Below are 16,401 nucleotides of genomic sequence, written 5' to 3'. Positions count from 1 at the left end.
GGACTACGAAAAATAGATTTACCGGTGAGTAAAATCCTATTTTATATATATATATATATATATATATATATATATATATATCTATCTATATCTATATATATATATATATATATATATATATATATATATATATATAAAATAAGATTTTACTCACCGGTAAATCTATTTCTCGTAGTCCGTAGTGGATGCTGGGGACTCCGTAAGGACCATGGGGAATAGACGGCTCCGCAGGAGACTGGGCACATCTAAAGAAAGATTTATGACTATCTGGTGTGCACTGGCTCCTCCCCCTATGACCCTCCTCCAAGCCTCAGTTAGGAACTGTGCCCGGAAGAGCTGACACAATAAGGAAGGATTTTGAATCCCGGGTAAGACTCCTACCAGCCACACCAATCACACCATATAACACGTGATAGGAACCCCGGTTAACAGTATGATAACAATTGGAGCCTCTGAAGAGATGGCTCACAACAAAACCCGATTTTTGTAACAATAACTATGTACAAGTATTGCAGACAATCCGCACTTGGGATGGGCGCCCAGCATCCACTACGGACTACGAGAAATAGATTTACCGGTGAGTAAAATCTTATTTTATATATATATATATATATATATATATATATATAAAACTGCAAGGGGTACCTTCAATTGTTGTCCATAAAGAAGGAAACATAGCACCTTGAAGAAAACGCCGGAGGGGCGTTGAAACGTCGGTGGCTCGCACTATGCTGTACTAACTTATTTTGCACTGTCACTTTAATATAAAGTATTTTGCCTGCAACAAATCCTTGGAGTGCCGCCTGGTTTCCTTCTTTATGGACAACAATTGAAGGTACCCCTTGCAGTTTTATATCATTTGGAGGAGGGCACCCAGGTGGATGACAGCATGATTGGGAGTGCCATAAAAATATAAGGATATATATATATATATATATATATAGATCAGAATTAAAGCTGAGGCCGTGGACAGAAAATTCCACCAAAAATAATTAGTTAAAAAAATCACAGCCAGGAGGTGTTTTACAATTTTATTTGGACCATTACAGTGCAGTATAGCGGCAAAACAATTTCACCTGTTATGCACATTCTGTAATTTGGAATTTAAGGCAAAATGAGAATGAAAAAGGTTGAGAGAATGTTGTTTGCTGTAAAAAGTGATAAAAAGTATGATGTGCTAAAGGAAATTTGCATATCTGATGCCTTAAGTTGGGTACACACTACAGCTATGTCTGCACAATATGCCGTTTCGTAACGACATGTTACCTACATTGCTTAGTGTGTACTCAGGATTGCGTGCTCCTGCGGACGCTAGAAATGGACGGAACATGTTTGTTCCGACCTTCATTAGTATCGCCTCCATGTGTACACTCGATCTAGGGCTGACGGGTTTGTTCCGATGTCTGTGTGTACCCACCTTTACTAGTAGTTTTTGCTGTAGACTACTTGGAATAGGTGAACTTTAATGATAGACATCCTATATGAATAGATTAATAATCACAATTTTATTTCTCTATCGTCCTTGTGGATGCTGGGGTTCCTGAAAGGACCATGGAGATAGCGGCTCCGCAGGAGACAGGGCACAAAAAGTAAAGCTTTCCGATCAGGTGGTGTGCACTGGCTCCTCCCCCTATGACCCTCCTCCAGACTCCAGTTAGATTTTTGTGCCCGGCCGAGAAGGGTGCAATCTAGGTGGCTCTCCTAAAGAGCTGCTTAGAGAAAGTTTAGCTTAGGTTTTTTATTTTACAGTGAGTCCTGCTGGCAACAGGATCACTGCAACGAGGGACTTAGGGGAGAAGGAGTGAACTCACCTGCGTGCAGGATGGATTGGCTTCTTGGCTACTGGACATCAGCTCCAGAGGGACGATCACAGGTACAGCCTGGATGGTCACCGGAGCCGCGCCGCCGGCCCCCTTGCAGATGCTGAAGTAAGAAGAGGTCCAGAATCGGCGGCTGAAGACTCCTGCAGTCTTCTAAAGGTAGCGCACAGCACTGCAGCTGTGCGCCATTTTCCTCTCAGCACACTTCACACGGCAGTCACTGAGGGTGCAGGGCGCTGGGAGGGGGGCGCCCTGGGAGGCAAATGAAAACCTTTTTTGGCGAAAAATACCTCACATATAGCCCCCAGAGGCTATATGGAGATATTTAACCCCTGCCAAGATTCACTAAATAGCGGGAGACGAGCCCGCCGAAAAAGGGGCGGGGCCTATCTCCTCAGCACACAGCGCCATTTTCTCTCACAGAAAGCCTGGAGAGAAGGCTCCCAGGCTCTCCCCTGCACTGCACTACAGAAACAGGGTTAAAACAGAGAGGGGGGGCACTGATTTTGGCGATATTGAGATATATATAAAGATGCTATAAGGGAAAACACTTATATAAGGTTGTCCCTATATAATTATAGCGTTTTGGTGTGTGCTGGCAAACTCTCCCTCTGTCTCCCCAAAGGGCTAGTGTGGGTCCTGTCCTCTGTCAGAGCATTCCCGGTGTGTGTGCTGTGTGTCGGTACGTGTGTGTCGACATGTATGAGGACGATGTTGGTGAGGAGGCGGAGAAATTGCCTGTAATGGTGATGTCACTCTCTAGGGAGTCGACACCGGAATGGATGGCTTATTTAGGGAATTACGTGAGAATGTCAACACGCTGCAAGGTCGGTTGACGACGTGAGACGGCCGACAAACTATTAGTACCGGTCCAGGCGTCTCAGAAACACCGTCAGGGGCGTTAAAAACGCCCATTTACCTCAGTCGGTCGACACAGACACGGACACTGAATCCAGTGTCGACGGTGAATAAACAAACGTATTTCTCATTAGGGCCACACGTTAAGGGCAATGAAGGAGCTGTTGCATATTTCTGATACTACAAGTACCACAAGAAAGGGTATTATGTGGGAGTGAAAAAACTACCTGTAGTTTTTCCTGAATCAGATAAAATAAAATGAAGTGTGTGATGATGCGTGGGGTTACCCCGATAGCAAATATTGGCGTTATACCCTTTCCCGCCAGAAATTAGGGCGTGTTGGGAAACACCCCTTAGGGTGATAAGGCGCTCACACGCTTATCAAGTGGCGTTACCGTCTCCAGATACGGCCGCCCTCAAGGAGCCAGCTGATAGGAAGCTGGAAAGATATCCTAAAAAGTATATACACACATACGGTGGTTATACTGCGACCAGCGATCGCCATCAGCCTGGAGATGCAGTGCTGGGTTGGCTTGGTCGGATTCCCTGACTGAAAATATTTTATTCATATAGAGCATTTAATAGGATGCATTCTATATATATGTACGTGAGATGCACAGAGGGATATTTGCTCTCTGGCATCAAGATAAGTACGTTGTCCATATCACCCAGAAGATGTCATGGACACGACAGTGGTCAGGTGATACAGATCCCATACGGCACATGGAAGTATTGCCGTATAAAGGGAAGGAGTTAGTTGGGGTCGGTCCATCGGACCTGGGGACCACGGCAACAGCTGGGAAATCCAACCTTTTTACCCCAAGTTACATCTCAGCTGAAAAAGACACCGTCTTTTCAGCCTCAATCCTTCCTTTCCCATGAGGGCATGCAGGCAAAAGGCCAGTCATATCTGCCCAGACATAGAGGTAAGGGAAGTAGACTGCAGCAGGCAGCCCCTTCCCAGGAAAAGAAGCCCTCCACCGCGTCTGCCAAGTCCTCAGCATGACGCTGGGGCCATGCAAGCGGACTCAAGGTGGGGGGGTAGTCTCAAGAGTCTCAGCGCGCAGTGGGATCACTCGCAGGTTGACCCCTAGATAGTACAAGTATTATCCCAGGGGTACAGATTGGAGAGTCGAGACATCTTCTCCTCGCAGGTTTCTGAAGTCTGCTTTACCAACGGCTCCCTCCGACAGGGAGGCAGCATTGGAAACAATTCACAAGCTGTATATCCAGCAGGTGATAATCAAAGTACCCCTCCTACAACAAGGAAAAGGGTATTATTTTTCCACACTATATTGTGGTACTGACGCCAGACGGCTTGGTGAGACATAGTCTAAACTGAAATCTTTGAACATTTACATAAAAGGTTCAAATCGAGATGGAGTCACTCAGAGCAGTGATAGCGAACCGGAAAAAAGGGGACTATATGGTGTCCCTGGACATCAAGGATTACCTCCATGTCCAAATTTGCCCTTCTCAACAAGGGTACCTCTGGTTCGTGGTACAGAACTGTCAATATCAGTTTCAGACGATGCCGTTTGAATTATCCACGGCACCCCGGGCCTTTTACCAAGGTAATGGCCGAAAAGATGTTTCTTCAAAGAAAAAAGGCATCTAAATTATCCCTTACTTGGACGATATCCTGAAAAGGGCAAGTTCCAGAGAACAGTTGGAGGTCGGAAGAGCACTATCTAAAGTAGTTCTACGACAGCACGACTGGATTCTAAATATTCCAAGAATCGCAGCTGTTTTCCGACGATACGTCTGCTGTTCCTAGGAATGATTCTGGGCATAGTCCAGAAAAAGGTGTTCCTCCGGGAGGAAAAAGCCAAGGAGTTATTCGACCTAGTCAGAAACCTCCTAAAACCAGGCCAAGTATCAGTGCATCAATGCACAGGAGTCCTGGGAAAAATGGTGGCTTCTTACGAAGCGATTCCATTCGGCAGATCTCAGGGGATTTGCTGGACGAATGGTCCGGATTGCATTTTCAGATGCATCAGCGGATAATCTTGTCTCCAAGGACAAGGGTGTCTCTTCTGTGGGGGCTGCAGAGTGCTCATCTTTTAGAGGGCAGCACACTCAGCATTCAGGACTGTGTTCTGGGGACCACGGATACCAGCCTGAGAGGCTGGGGAGTAGTCACACAGGGAAAAAATTTCCAAGGAAGTGTGGTCAAGTCTGGAGACTTCTCTCCACATGAATATACTGGAGCTAAGGGCAATTTACAATGCTCTGAGCCTAGGAAGACTCCTGCTTCAAAGTCAACCGGTGCTGATCCAGTAGGACATCATCATGGCGGTCGCCCACGTTATCAGACGGGGCGACACAAGAAGCAGGAGGGCAATGACAGCAAGGATTCTTCGCTGGGCGGAAAATCATGTGATAACACTGTCTGCAGTGTTCATTCCGGGAGTGGGCAACTGGGAAGATTTCCTCAGCATAAATGAATTCCACCCGGAAAAGTGGAAACTTAATCTGGAAGTTTCCACATGATTGTAAACCGTTGGGAAAGACCAAAGGTGGTTATGATGGCGTCCCACCTGAAGCGCCAGGTCAAGAGACACTCAGGCAATAGCTGGGACGCTCTGGTAACACCGTCGGTGTACCAGTCGGTGTATGTGTTCCATCCTCTGCTTTTCATACCCAATGTATTGAAAATGATAGGAAGGAGAGGAGTAAGAACTATACTCGTGGCTCCGGTTTGGCCAAGAAGGACTTGGTTCCCGGAACTTCAAGAGATACTAAGAAGGGTCTTGATTCGGCAAGAACCGTGTCTGTTCCGGGACTTACCGCAGCTGCGTTGACGCCAAGGCGGGTGAACGCCGGATCCTAAGGGAAAGAGGCATTCCGGAAGAGGTCATCCCTACCCTGGTCAGAGCCAGGAAGGAGGTGACCGCACAACATTATCACCACTTAGGTGAAAATATGTGCCAGGGTGTGAGTCCAGGAAGGCTCCACGGAAGAATTTCAACTAGGTTAATTTCTACATTTCCTGCAAACAGGAGTGTCTATGGGTCTCAAATTGGGTCCATTAAGGTTCAAATTTCGGCCTGTTGATTTTCTTCCAGAAAGAAATTGGCTTCAGTTCCTGAAGTCCAGAAGTTGTTAAGGGAGTACTGCATATACAGCCCCTTTGATGTCTCCAGTGGCACTGGGCGATCTCAACGTAGTTTTGGGATTCCTAAAAAATCACATTGGTTTAAACAACTCAAATCTGTAGATTTGATATATCTCACATGGAAAATGACCATGCTGTTGGTCCTGGCCTCGGCCAGGCGAGTGTCAGAATTGGCGGCTTTATCTCACAAAGCCATATCTGATTGTCCATTCGGACAGAGCAAAGCTGCGGACTCGTCCCCAGTTTCTCCTTAAGGTGGTGTCAGCGTTTCACCTGAACCAGCTTATTGTGGTACCTGCGGCTACTAGGGACTTGGAGGACTCCAAGTTGCTGGATGTTATCAGGGCCCTGAAAATATAGTTTCCAGGTTGGCTGGAGTCAGGAAATCTGACTTGCTGTTTATCCTGTATGCACCCAACAATGCTGGGTGCTTCTGCTTCTAAGCAGTCGATTGCTCGTGGGATTGGTAGCACAATTCAACTTGCACATTCTGTGGCAGGCCTGCCACAGTCTAAATCTGTTAAGGCCCATTCCACAAGGAAGGTGGGCTCATCTTGGGCGGCTGCCCGAGGGGTCTCGGCATTACAACTTTGCCGAGCAGCTACGTGGTCGGGGGAGAACACGTTTGTAAAATTCTACAAATTTGATACCCTGGCAAAAGAGGACCTGGAGTTCTCTCATTCGGTGCTGCAGAGTCATCCGCACTCTCCCGCCCGTTTGGGAGCTTTGGTATAATCCCCATGGTCCTTTCAGGAACCCCAGCATCCACAAGGACGATAGAGAAAATAAGAATTTACTTACCGATAATTCTATTTCTCGGAGTCCGTAGTGGATGCTGGGCGCCCATCCCAAGTGCGGATTATCTGCAATACTTGTACATAGTTATTGCTAACTAAATCGGGTTATTGTTGTTGTGAGCCATCTTTTCAGAGGCTCCGCTGTTATCATACTGTTAACTGGGTTCAGATCACAGGTTGTACAGTGTGATTGGTGTGGCTGGTATGAGTCTTACCCGGGATTCAAAATTCCTCCCTTATTGTGTACGCTCGTCCGGGCACAGTACCTAACTGGAGTCTGGAGGAGGGTCATAGGGGGAGGAGCCAGTGCACACCACCTGATCGGAAAGCTTTACTTTTTGTGCCCTGTCTCCTGCGGAGCCGCTATCTCCATGGTCCTTTCAGGAACCCCAGCATCCACTACGGACTCCGAGAAATAGAATTATCGGTAAGTAAATTCTTATTTTTTTTCTCCTTACCCACTAATAACGTGAGAATAGTTTGTTGCAAAAAGTTGTAGATAAAAAAATTAGACTGCCCACAAAAGGCCGGGCAGAGATCACAAACAAGTTTTTAAAACCCACTATTCTGCAGTGGATGTGGTCAATTTACCTACAATCAAAATCCTGACAACCATTGACCGACGGTCAAAATCCTGACAACTATTGACCGACGGTCAAAATCCTGACAACCATTGACCGACGGTCAAAATCCTGACAACCATTGACCGACGGTCAAAATCCTGACAACCATTGACCGACGGTCAAAATCCTGACAACCATTGACCAACGGTCAAAATCCTGACAAGGTCAAAATCCCGACATGGGGGTAAATTTACTAAGATGGGAGTTCTATTTGAGATGGGATGTTGCCCATAGCAACCAATCAGATTCCAGGTATTATCTTCTAGAAGGTTCTAGATAAATGAGAAATAGAATCTGATTGGTTGCTATGGGCAACATCCCATCTCAAATAGAACTCCCATCTTAGTAAATTTACCCCATGGTCAAAATACCGACATTTAAAATGTCAACAGGTCAAATAGTCGACATGAGTTTTTCATATTTTTTTTAAATTGAAACCGACCTGGGGGGGGAACATAATAATGTGGCAAGCGCAGTGAGGCACCGTGCCCACAAGGGAATGCGGTACACCAATACGGTGTCCATTTCGACTTACAGTATGTAGACATACACAACAAAAAACAATGAAAAACTCTTGTCGACTTTTTGACCTGTCGATATTTTAAATGTCGGTATTTTGACCTTGTCTTTATTTTTACCTTGTCGGAATTTTGACAGTCGGTCAGTTGTTGTTGGGATTTTGACCGTCTGGATTTTGATTGTAGGTATTTCATACTGATCCCTTCTGGAGTGTACTGGAGTATGACAGGTTCTGCCTACCTTGGCTGCGTGTCACTTATCATATGGCATATTTTTATTATTTATTAACAGTTTCTTATGTAGTGCAGCAAATTTCATTGCTCTTTTCAATTTTATTAAAATATTAGTAAATAGAAGAAAATTCATACATTTTAAAAAACAGTTGCAATATGTGTAATGAAAATACTATCAGTTTTATGTGAATTAATATCCGAATACCGTAAAATAAGTAATTAGTTTCTTCAAGCTTAGAGTAATTAGTTTATCGTTTTCGAACTTGGGGTTCAATAAACTAATATTGGTGTAAGCATCCATAGAGATTCAAAAATAGGTGAAAGGTTATTAACCAGAAGTTTTTGCAGATATACTACATGCTGTTCTGTCAGCATCTGTACATTGCTAGTAATAAAGTCTGTAACATACGTATTCGTATCAAATTAATGGTGTTTAGATGTTCAGAATATTTTCCTATAGACATGTGGGGGTCATTCTGAGTTGATCGCTCTCTAACAACTTTTTGCAGTGCTGCGATCAGATAGTCACCGCCTATGGGGGAGTGTAGTTTCGCTTTGCAAGTGTGCGAACGCTTTTGCAGCCGACGGCACAAAAATGTTTTTTTTGCAGTTTCTGAGTATCTCTGGACTTAATCAGCCGCTGCGATCGCTTCAGTCTTTTTGGTCCCGGAATTGACGTCAGACACCTGCCCTGCAAACGCTTGGACACGCCTGCGTTTTCCCAAACACTCCCAGAAAATGGTCAGTTGACACCCATAAACGCCCTCTTTCTGTCAATCACCTTGCAATCGGTTGTGCAAATGGATTCTTCGTTAAATCCATCGCCCAGCAACGATCCTCTTTGTACCCATACGACGCACCTGCACATTGCGGTGCATACGCATGCGCAGTTTTGCTGAGTTTTAACCTGATCGCAGCGCTGCAAAAAGTTGCTAGCGAGCGATCGACTCTGAATGACCCCCGTCAAACCCACTTGTAATATCACAGTGAAGCATGTATAGTTATGGAATCTGGTGCTAAGAAATATTTTTGCAGGATGTCCGTTTTATTGATCTGGTAGATTTACATTTCTTTTAATATTAGTTACATCACTTAGGTTAATAGTTTGTTTAAAAAATATATATATAAATAAAGTCACTCATAAGCCAAACATATGTGTATGATATATATATATATATATATATATATATATATGGCCTGCAGTCATTGTAAAGCAATATTCATGCTGCTCATTGATTTACTAAGAACCAGTTACCTTAATTAGGCACGTTATGAACAATGTTCATGAAACCTGATAATATTCATGAGGTACACATAGCAAACATTCTGATAAATTTCTGCCATTGTGTTTGAGTAGTAAATACTTTATGACCAGTTAGAGGTCTGAATCAGTATTTACTAATATACAATGGCAGTGCTTTACCATATCTTAGTGTTTTGATTGGTTGCTTTCTTTCTTTTTTATGGTAGGCTGCGTAGGAATAAGTCCTCCTTTTGTCTTCAGTACATCCAGCTAGATACCCTCCAAGAGAAGCTCAAGAGTCTGGAGGATAACAACCAGAAGATGCGAGACGAGGTAAGCTCTATGGTTGATCTTGTAGGCTAATAGTTCCCTAAAACAGTGTATACATACTGTATCTTACTATAGCCTTTCTTTTGTCCTCTCAGGCCAATCATATCCTTAAAGCAACCAATGACTATGAGGACCAGGAGGGTTATCTGATGCTGGATTGTGTGAATCAATTCTGTAAGCTTCCAAAAAAACACATCCTAGAGACTTAGGGGTATATGCAATTAGCGGCGAATCGCTGCAAATTATCGCCGTTTCTTAATTAGACACAATTCGACAGGTGAATTCCGGCAGGTGGCTTCCGGAATTCACCATATTCAATGAAAAACGGATTCGACAGTCCCGCGGGCGAAAAACGGCCGATTTGACGGATTTTGCCGCAATTTAAAAAAACGGGGAAAAACGGGAAAAACCCGGAAAAAAATGGCGTGGGGTCCCCCCTCCAAAGCAAAACCAGCCTCGGGCTCTTCGAGCTGGTCCTGGTTCTAAAAATGCGGGGGAAAAATTGACAGGGGATCCCCCGTATTTTTAAAACCAGCACCGGGCTCTGCGCCTGGTGCAAAAAATACGGGGGACAAAAAGAGTAGGGGTCCCCCGTATTTTTTACACCAGCATCGGGCTCCACTAGCTGGACAGATAATGCCACAGACGGGGGTCACTTTTATACAGTGCCCTGCGGCCGTGGCATTAAATATCCAACTAGTCACCCCTGGCCGGGGTACCCTGGGGGAGTGGGGACCCCTTCAATCAAGGGGTCCCCCCCCCAGCCACCCAAGGGCCAGGGGTGAAGCCCGAGGCTGTCCCCCCCATCCAAGGGCTGCGGATGGGAGGCTGATAGCCTTGAGTAAAATGACAGAATATTGTTTTTTCCAATAGTACTACAAGTCCCAGCAAGCCTCCCCCGCAAGCTGGTACTTGGAGAACCACAAGTACCAGCATGCGGGAGAAAAACGGGCCCGCTGGTACCTGTAGTACTACTGGGAAAAAAATACCCAAATAAAAACAGGAGACACACACCTTGACAAGTACAACTTTATTACACACTGCCGACACACATACATACTTACCTATGTTGACACGCCGACTGCCACAGTCTCCGACGATCCGAGGGTAACTGTGAAAAAAATTATACTCACCTGCCAGTGTCCAGAGATAAATCCACGTCCAGAGATAATCCTCGTACTTGGCAAAAAAAAAACACGAACACCCGTACCACCGGACTGAAAGGGGTCCCATGTTGACACATGAGACCCCTTTCCCCGAATGCCGGGACATCACGTGACTCCTGTCACTGAGGTCCCTTCAGCCTATCAGGAAGCGCTACTTCCGTGGCGCTCACCTGATTGGCTGTGCGCGTGTGACCTCAGACAGCGCATCGCAAAGCCTCTCCATTACTTTCAATGGTGGGAACTTTACGGGTAGCGGTGGGGTTACCCGCGGTCAGCCGCTGACCGCGGGTGACCTCACCGCTGACGCAAAGTTCCCACCATTGAATATAATGGAGAGGCTTTGCGATGCGCTGTCTGAGCTCAGACGCACACAGAGCCAATCAGCAGAGTGCAAGGACGTTGCACTCGCTGATTGGCTGAAGAGACACTTCTGTGACAGCTGTCACGGGGGTGTCTGCATTCGTGGAAAGGGTCTCATGTGTCAACATGGGACCCCTTTCAGTCCGGCATGGTACGGGTGTTCGTGTTTTTTTTGTGCCAAGTACGAGGATTATCTCTGGACGTGGATTTATCTCTGGACACTGGCAGGTGAGTATAATTTTTTTCACAGGTACCCTCGGATCGTCGGAGACTGTGGCAGTCGGCGTGTCAACATAGGTAAGTATGTATGTGTGTCGGCAGTGTGTAATAAAGTTGTACTTGTCAAGGTGTGTGTCTCCTGTTTTTATTTGGGTATTTTTTTTCCAGTAGTACTACAGGTACCAGCGGGCCCGTTTTTCTCCCGCATGCTGGTACTTGTGGTTCTCCAAGTACCAGCTTGCGGGGGATGCTTGCTGGGACTTGTAGTACTATTGGAAAAAACAATATTCTGTCATTTTACTCAAGGCTATCAGCCTCCCATCCACAGCCCTTGGATGGGGGGGACAGCCTCGGGCTTCACCCCTGGCCCTTGGGTGGCTGGGGGGGGGACCCCTTGATTGAAGGGGTCCCCACTCCCCCAGGGTACCCCGGCCAGGGGTGACTAGTTGGATATTTAATGCCACGGCCGCAAGGCACTGTATAAAAATGACCACCGGCTGTGGCATTATCTGTCCAGCTAGTGGAGCCCGATGCTGGTGTATAAAATACGGGGGACCCCTACTCTTTTTGTCCCCCGTATTTTTTGCACCAGGCGCAGAGCCCGGTGCTGGTTTTAAAAATACGGGGGATCCCCTGTCAATTTCCCCCCCCGCATTTTTAGAACCAGGACCAGCTCGAAGAGCCCGAGGCTGGTTATGCTTTGGAGGGGGGACCCCACGCCATTTTTTTTCTGAATTTTACCATTCCATCTAAAATAAAAAAAAATAAAAAAATATGATTTTAAAAAATATATAAATAATACGTGTGCCTCCAAAAAAGACAAACCAAGTACCTAATCCCTTCTAATATAAATAGATATGCTATTATCAATAAAAAAAACACAAAAAAAAAGTTTTACATTTTTTTTATTCGTTTCACCCACCAAAGTGTGGCGGATTGAAAATGTCGAATTTACTGTCTAAAAGCACTGTTGTCGAATTTCCAAACTTCAATTGAATATACTTTGGTCGAATTGCAGCACTTGTATCATTGCAGAAAAGTCGAATTTGACAAAAGTCGAATTTTGAAAGTCCGTTTTTTGGACGGAAAGTACTGAATTGCATTGACGATTTTTTTTTTTGGGCGAAAAAGTCCCGAAATTGTCGAATTTCGGGACTTTTTCGCCCAAAAAAAAAATTCGACCGCAATTGCATATACCCCTTAGTCATTATCATCTTACAGTCCTTTACCATCTGTGTTGTGTCATTGTTATAGTTGCTATCTAAAGCACATTTTGAAATTATAATTCTGTACAGGTTTAGTCTCCCATATTCGAAATGCTTGGGACCATTTGGGGTATGGGATTTTTTGTTGTTGTTGTATCTAGTATACCTGACAGTGCGTTGTTTTGATGGCTTCCATGAGGTGTCTGGCTTGTGTTGCGGGGAGTGCGGAACCATCCGCGTCAGGGTCTGGCTTGCGTTGCAGGGGGTTTGTCACTGTTGAAGAGCAGTAGCCAGTGAGAAAATGGTTGCAAAGCAACTCCCACACTAGCAGTCATCATTGGCCAGTGACACAAGTGATGTCATGACGCCAGGTCACGGCAGCTCCAAAATATTCCTGTTTTCTAAATATTTTGTGTTTTGGAATTTTTGATATGGGAGACCCGACCTGTACAAAGAAACAAGCCTTATTGATTTGTTTTTTGTTACAAACCAATTTCATGGGAGATAATGAATTATTTTTTATTTTCACCCAGTCACATAGTAACAGTTAATACTATCAGTGGTGTTGATCCTATTGTATAAAACTAGTGTGCATTTTATTTTTAGCTGAGGCCAGCAGGCAGGTGGCGCTGTTGGCAGATGAATTGACACGACGGGGAGAAGATGCCACCCGACAGCAGGAGGAAATCAGTCAGCTCTTGGCACAGATAGTTCATCTGCAGCACAAGTGTCGCAGCGTGAGTACCTAATATAGTTACTGGAATATAAGATGGCAGGCTAATAGCACACACTTTTCTACACTTTTTATTTTGGAAAAAGGTTACAACCTATCAATATCAATTTGTGAGATTAGTAAAAAAAAATTACTTTTGAATACAAACTCTTTAAGATAAATAACTCATAATAAAGTGGCCCTGTATTGTCACTATAGAGTCACACCCACTTACTTACATGCCTGTTTTTCTCTCTCTGCGCAGACCGCCAACGAGAATGAAGAGCTGCAGCAACATCTTGCTGCGGTGAAGGAACAAGTGCGCTTATTAAAAACAGAAGTAAGTATTCGTACATTAAATAATTCTACTCACCATGAGACCAAATACATTATACATATGAACTCCTTTATATTGAAATGAATGAATGACTAGATAAATAACAACAGCAATAATGGGCCTATTTAGTATTCATTGATTTTTAGACATGATAAATAGAAATGATTTTTGCCGCTATTCAGGCAATTAGAAATTATTTCCCCCCCAGGTGTACTAAAAATTGCATCCAGGGACAGGTGCTATGTGTAAAGTAAAGTGATGGTATCAGCCATTGCTTTACTGTATGTTGCAGACCTACTGTGCCTGAGGGTGGGGGGAGGTGGGTGTTTAGGTCCAAGTGGACGGGGTGGAAGAAAAAGGAGAAAAGGGGAGCTGTGGAGGAACATATGAAGTGGGAGCCAGCCTACATTAACGAACCACACACTGTAGGGACTGGAGCTGGGTGCCGGTGTGGAAAAGGAGCCCTGGAGGTGGGCAGAAAGGGCTGTGTGGGAGGTGGAGCAACTGAGAAAGAGATTATCTCTGCCCTGACACTGCCTGTGATAACTCTAGATGGTGGTCGCACTGCATCCCGCAACCCAGTACATTGGCTTTCTCCTCTATGTTTTTTGGGGGTGCGAGACATCCCCTTAACCTTCCTCCCATTCTAGTACCCGTGCATGCTGCCCAAGTTTCCTCTTGTCCTAGCTCATGTGGATAGTGAAAAGAGGAATAATTGGCCCAAGATATCTGTGGGCTCTGCGCTTCTAGTGCTGAAGATATTGAATTGATAATATTTATCTTTTATTTTAAATAATAGTTTTAATTGTAAATTAGTGATCATTGGGTAATAAACTATTTGGTAGCCTTCTTACTCTTCAGGAATTTGTGCAGTTACAGGATTTGCAGGAGAAACACAGAGAGTGTCAGGACATGCTGCACGAAGCCCAGGAAGAATTGAAGAACCAGCGAAACCGGAGTCTGCCCAACAGCACCATCAGCAGATACAGCACTTTGAACATATTTCCTTTGGTAAGGAAAAAGAGTCTGAGATGGACTAAATACATGAGGCCAATTCTATACACTAGGCATCATTCCTCTGTTGCTGCTGGACATTTCCAGTTCAGGGTGTCTAATCTTAATATACACTTTTGTGTCTGCAGGATTCTTTGGCCGCAGAGATTGAAGGGACTATGAGAAAAGGGATTGATGCTTCTTCAGAGCTAAAGTAAGTACCTGATGACTTCAGTAAACGTAGGTTCACAGCACGTCTGCTGATCAGTCTGCAAACAGGTGGAAAAGATTCTGCCTTATTTTTCTCTTCTTTTTTTGAAAGGTGCAGCGCTTGACTAAAGTTATCAATGATACATTACGCTATAAGAATTACCTCACCATTTCCTTATTCAGAAATATCCTTCACTCAGTCCTGAATCTGTATAGTGGGAATAACACCTTCATTTGTGCCAGTGAGAGACCCTATGATGCAATTGAGGCTGTATAATGGAGAGCCCAATGTACAGGGCTGATTACAGCAGAATTTCCTCTCAGCCGCACTGCTCCATACCAAAAGTTCATTTTGGTAACATAATAATGCTTTAAGCACCAGTTGTTACCCTCTGGGAATGTCAAATGACATTGTACAAGATGACTTAAGATGTGGCATAATGCTGAGGGATTGTGGTCTCAACAGTGTACATTGCTTAAATGAGCACTTTCAGTCTAATTTGTGGAGAGTAGGCTTCTTCAATACAATAGTTGGTGTCCAAGGGGAGGAACCCCCACTCTACAAGTATGAGAGGTTCACAATTTAATTAAAGGGCATTTCAAAAATTCCCTATTCTTCTTTTCTTTTTTCTTTTTTCTTTTAAGGATCATCTCTTGGTGATGGATTAACTTTGTTAATCCACTATTTACACATGCTTTATTGTCTTTACCTACCTCAACAATTACAATGAACTCTTCCTTTTTGAAGAAATACGAGGCTTGTAATTATCAGTTTTCTAATGGAAGAGAGGGTGAACTCACAATAACATATATAGAATTATCTTTTCATCTTCAAATCTCATTCAGGAGCTACAAGCGAGTGTTTGAGACTGTGAAAGCTGCGAACCAAGTGGTGAGGGCCAGATCTCGCTGTCAGTCCCCGCAGAACATCCCCGGTTCTCGAGCTCCCTCTCAGAAGCCATCTGCTGCACCAAGTCGTGTCGGGACTCCGCCATTGAGTTTGTACGAATCAGAGGGTGCCAGCATGATGCAGTTAGAGGAGGAGACTCTGTTACCTGGAGAAGAGAATTCTTTTTCTGTGTAAGTGATAATACATCTGCCCATTGTAAGAAGGTTCAATAATATTACACAGTGTATCACTCTCACAAGTGACATTTTACTGACCTATTAGATTACCACGCTCACTTCTAATTCTAGTTCTTTTTGTTGATAAATGTCTTCTACAGTGTTGGAGAGAAGAAGCTGGGAATGCCTGGTACACCTGGAGGCCATGACCTTGCAGCAGCTCTACAGAGACTCAGTACTCAGCAAGGATCCCACTCTCCAGATAGCCTTTATGAAGAGAGAGAACACAAGCTACAGCGACATGATGACATCTCCAGTGGTTTCCTTACTCCCAACGATAGTGTCCTATCCACTGGAACAAATTACTCTGGAATGTCTGAGGCCACTGGTAGCTCTAGTTTGTCCTTGGGATCAAGATCCTATCTACCTGAAAGACTACAGATCGTCAAGCCATTGGAAGGTAAGGAGACGCGTCTCTGAAACAGACATTCTATTTGTGCATTTTTTGTTTAATAAATGCAACTAGGACCGTTTTGGGTTAAACACCTCTCATTTTTATGCTTATCTTCAATTTAAAACACTATATAGCTTCA

The 16,401-nt window shown here is 44.5% G+C and overlaps 1 protein-coding gene across 2 annotated transcripts in view; it reads left to right on the top strand.

Annotated features, from left to right (window-relative positions):
* LOC135055599 (trafficking kinesin-binding protein 1-like) overlaps window positions 1-16,401 on the top strand; it is a 90,929-nt gene that overhangs the window by 51,229 nt on the left and 23,299 nt on the right. For both annotated transcript variants that reach the window (XM_063959834.1, XM_063959835.1), the window contains exons 5-12: window positions 9,439-9,544; window positions 9,637-9,715; window positions 13,098-13,228; window positions 13,469-13,543; window positions 14,414-14,551; window positions 14,683-14,747; window positions 15,590-15,823; window positions 15,970-16,268. In XM_063959834.1, coding sequence (XP_063815904.1) covers window positions 9,439-9,544; window positions 9,637-9,715; window positions 13,098-13,228; window positions 13,469-13,543; window positions 14,414-14,551; window positions 14,683-14,747; window positions 15,590-15,823; window positions 15,970-16,268 — 1,127 coding nt within the window. The remainder of the gene's footprint in view (window positions 1-9,438; window positions 9,545-9,636; window positions 9,716-13,097; window positions 13,229-13,468; window positions 13,544-14,413; window positions 14,552-14,682; window positions 14,748-15,589; window positions 15,824-15,969; window positions 16,269-16,401) is intronic.

This window comes from Pseudophryne corroboree, chromosome 3 (genome assembly GCF_028390025.1).
Source record: "Pseudophryne corroboree isolate aPseCor3 chromosome 3, aPseCor3.hap2, whole genome shotgun sequence".
Lineage (NCBI taxonomy): Eukaryota > Metazoa > Chordata > Amphibia > Anura > Myobatrachidae > Pseudophryne > Pseudophryne corroboree.
Note: the sequence above shows the minus strand (reverse complement) of the source record. Positions and strands in the feature narration are given on the sequence as shown.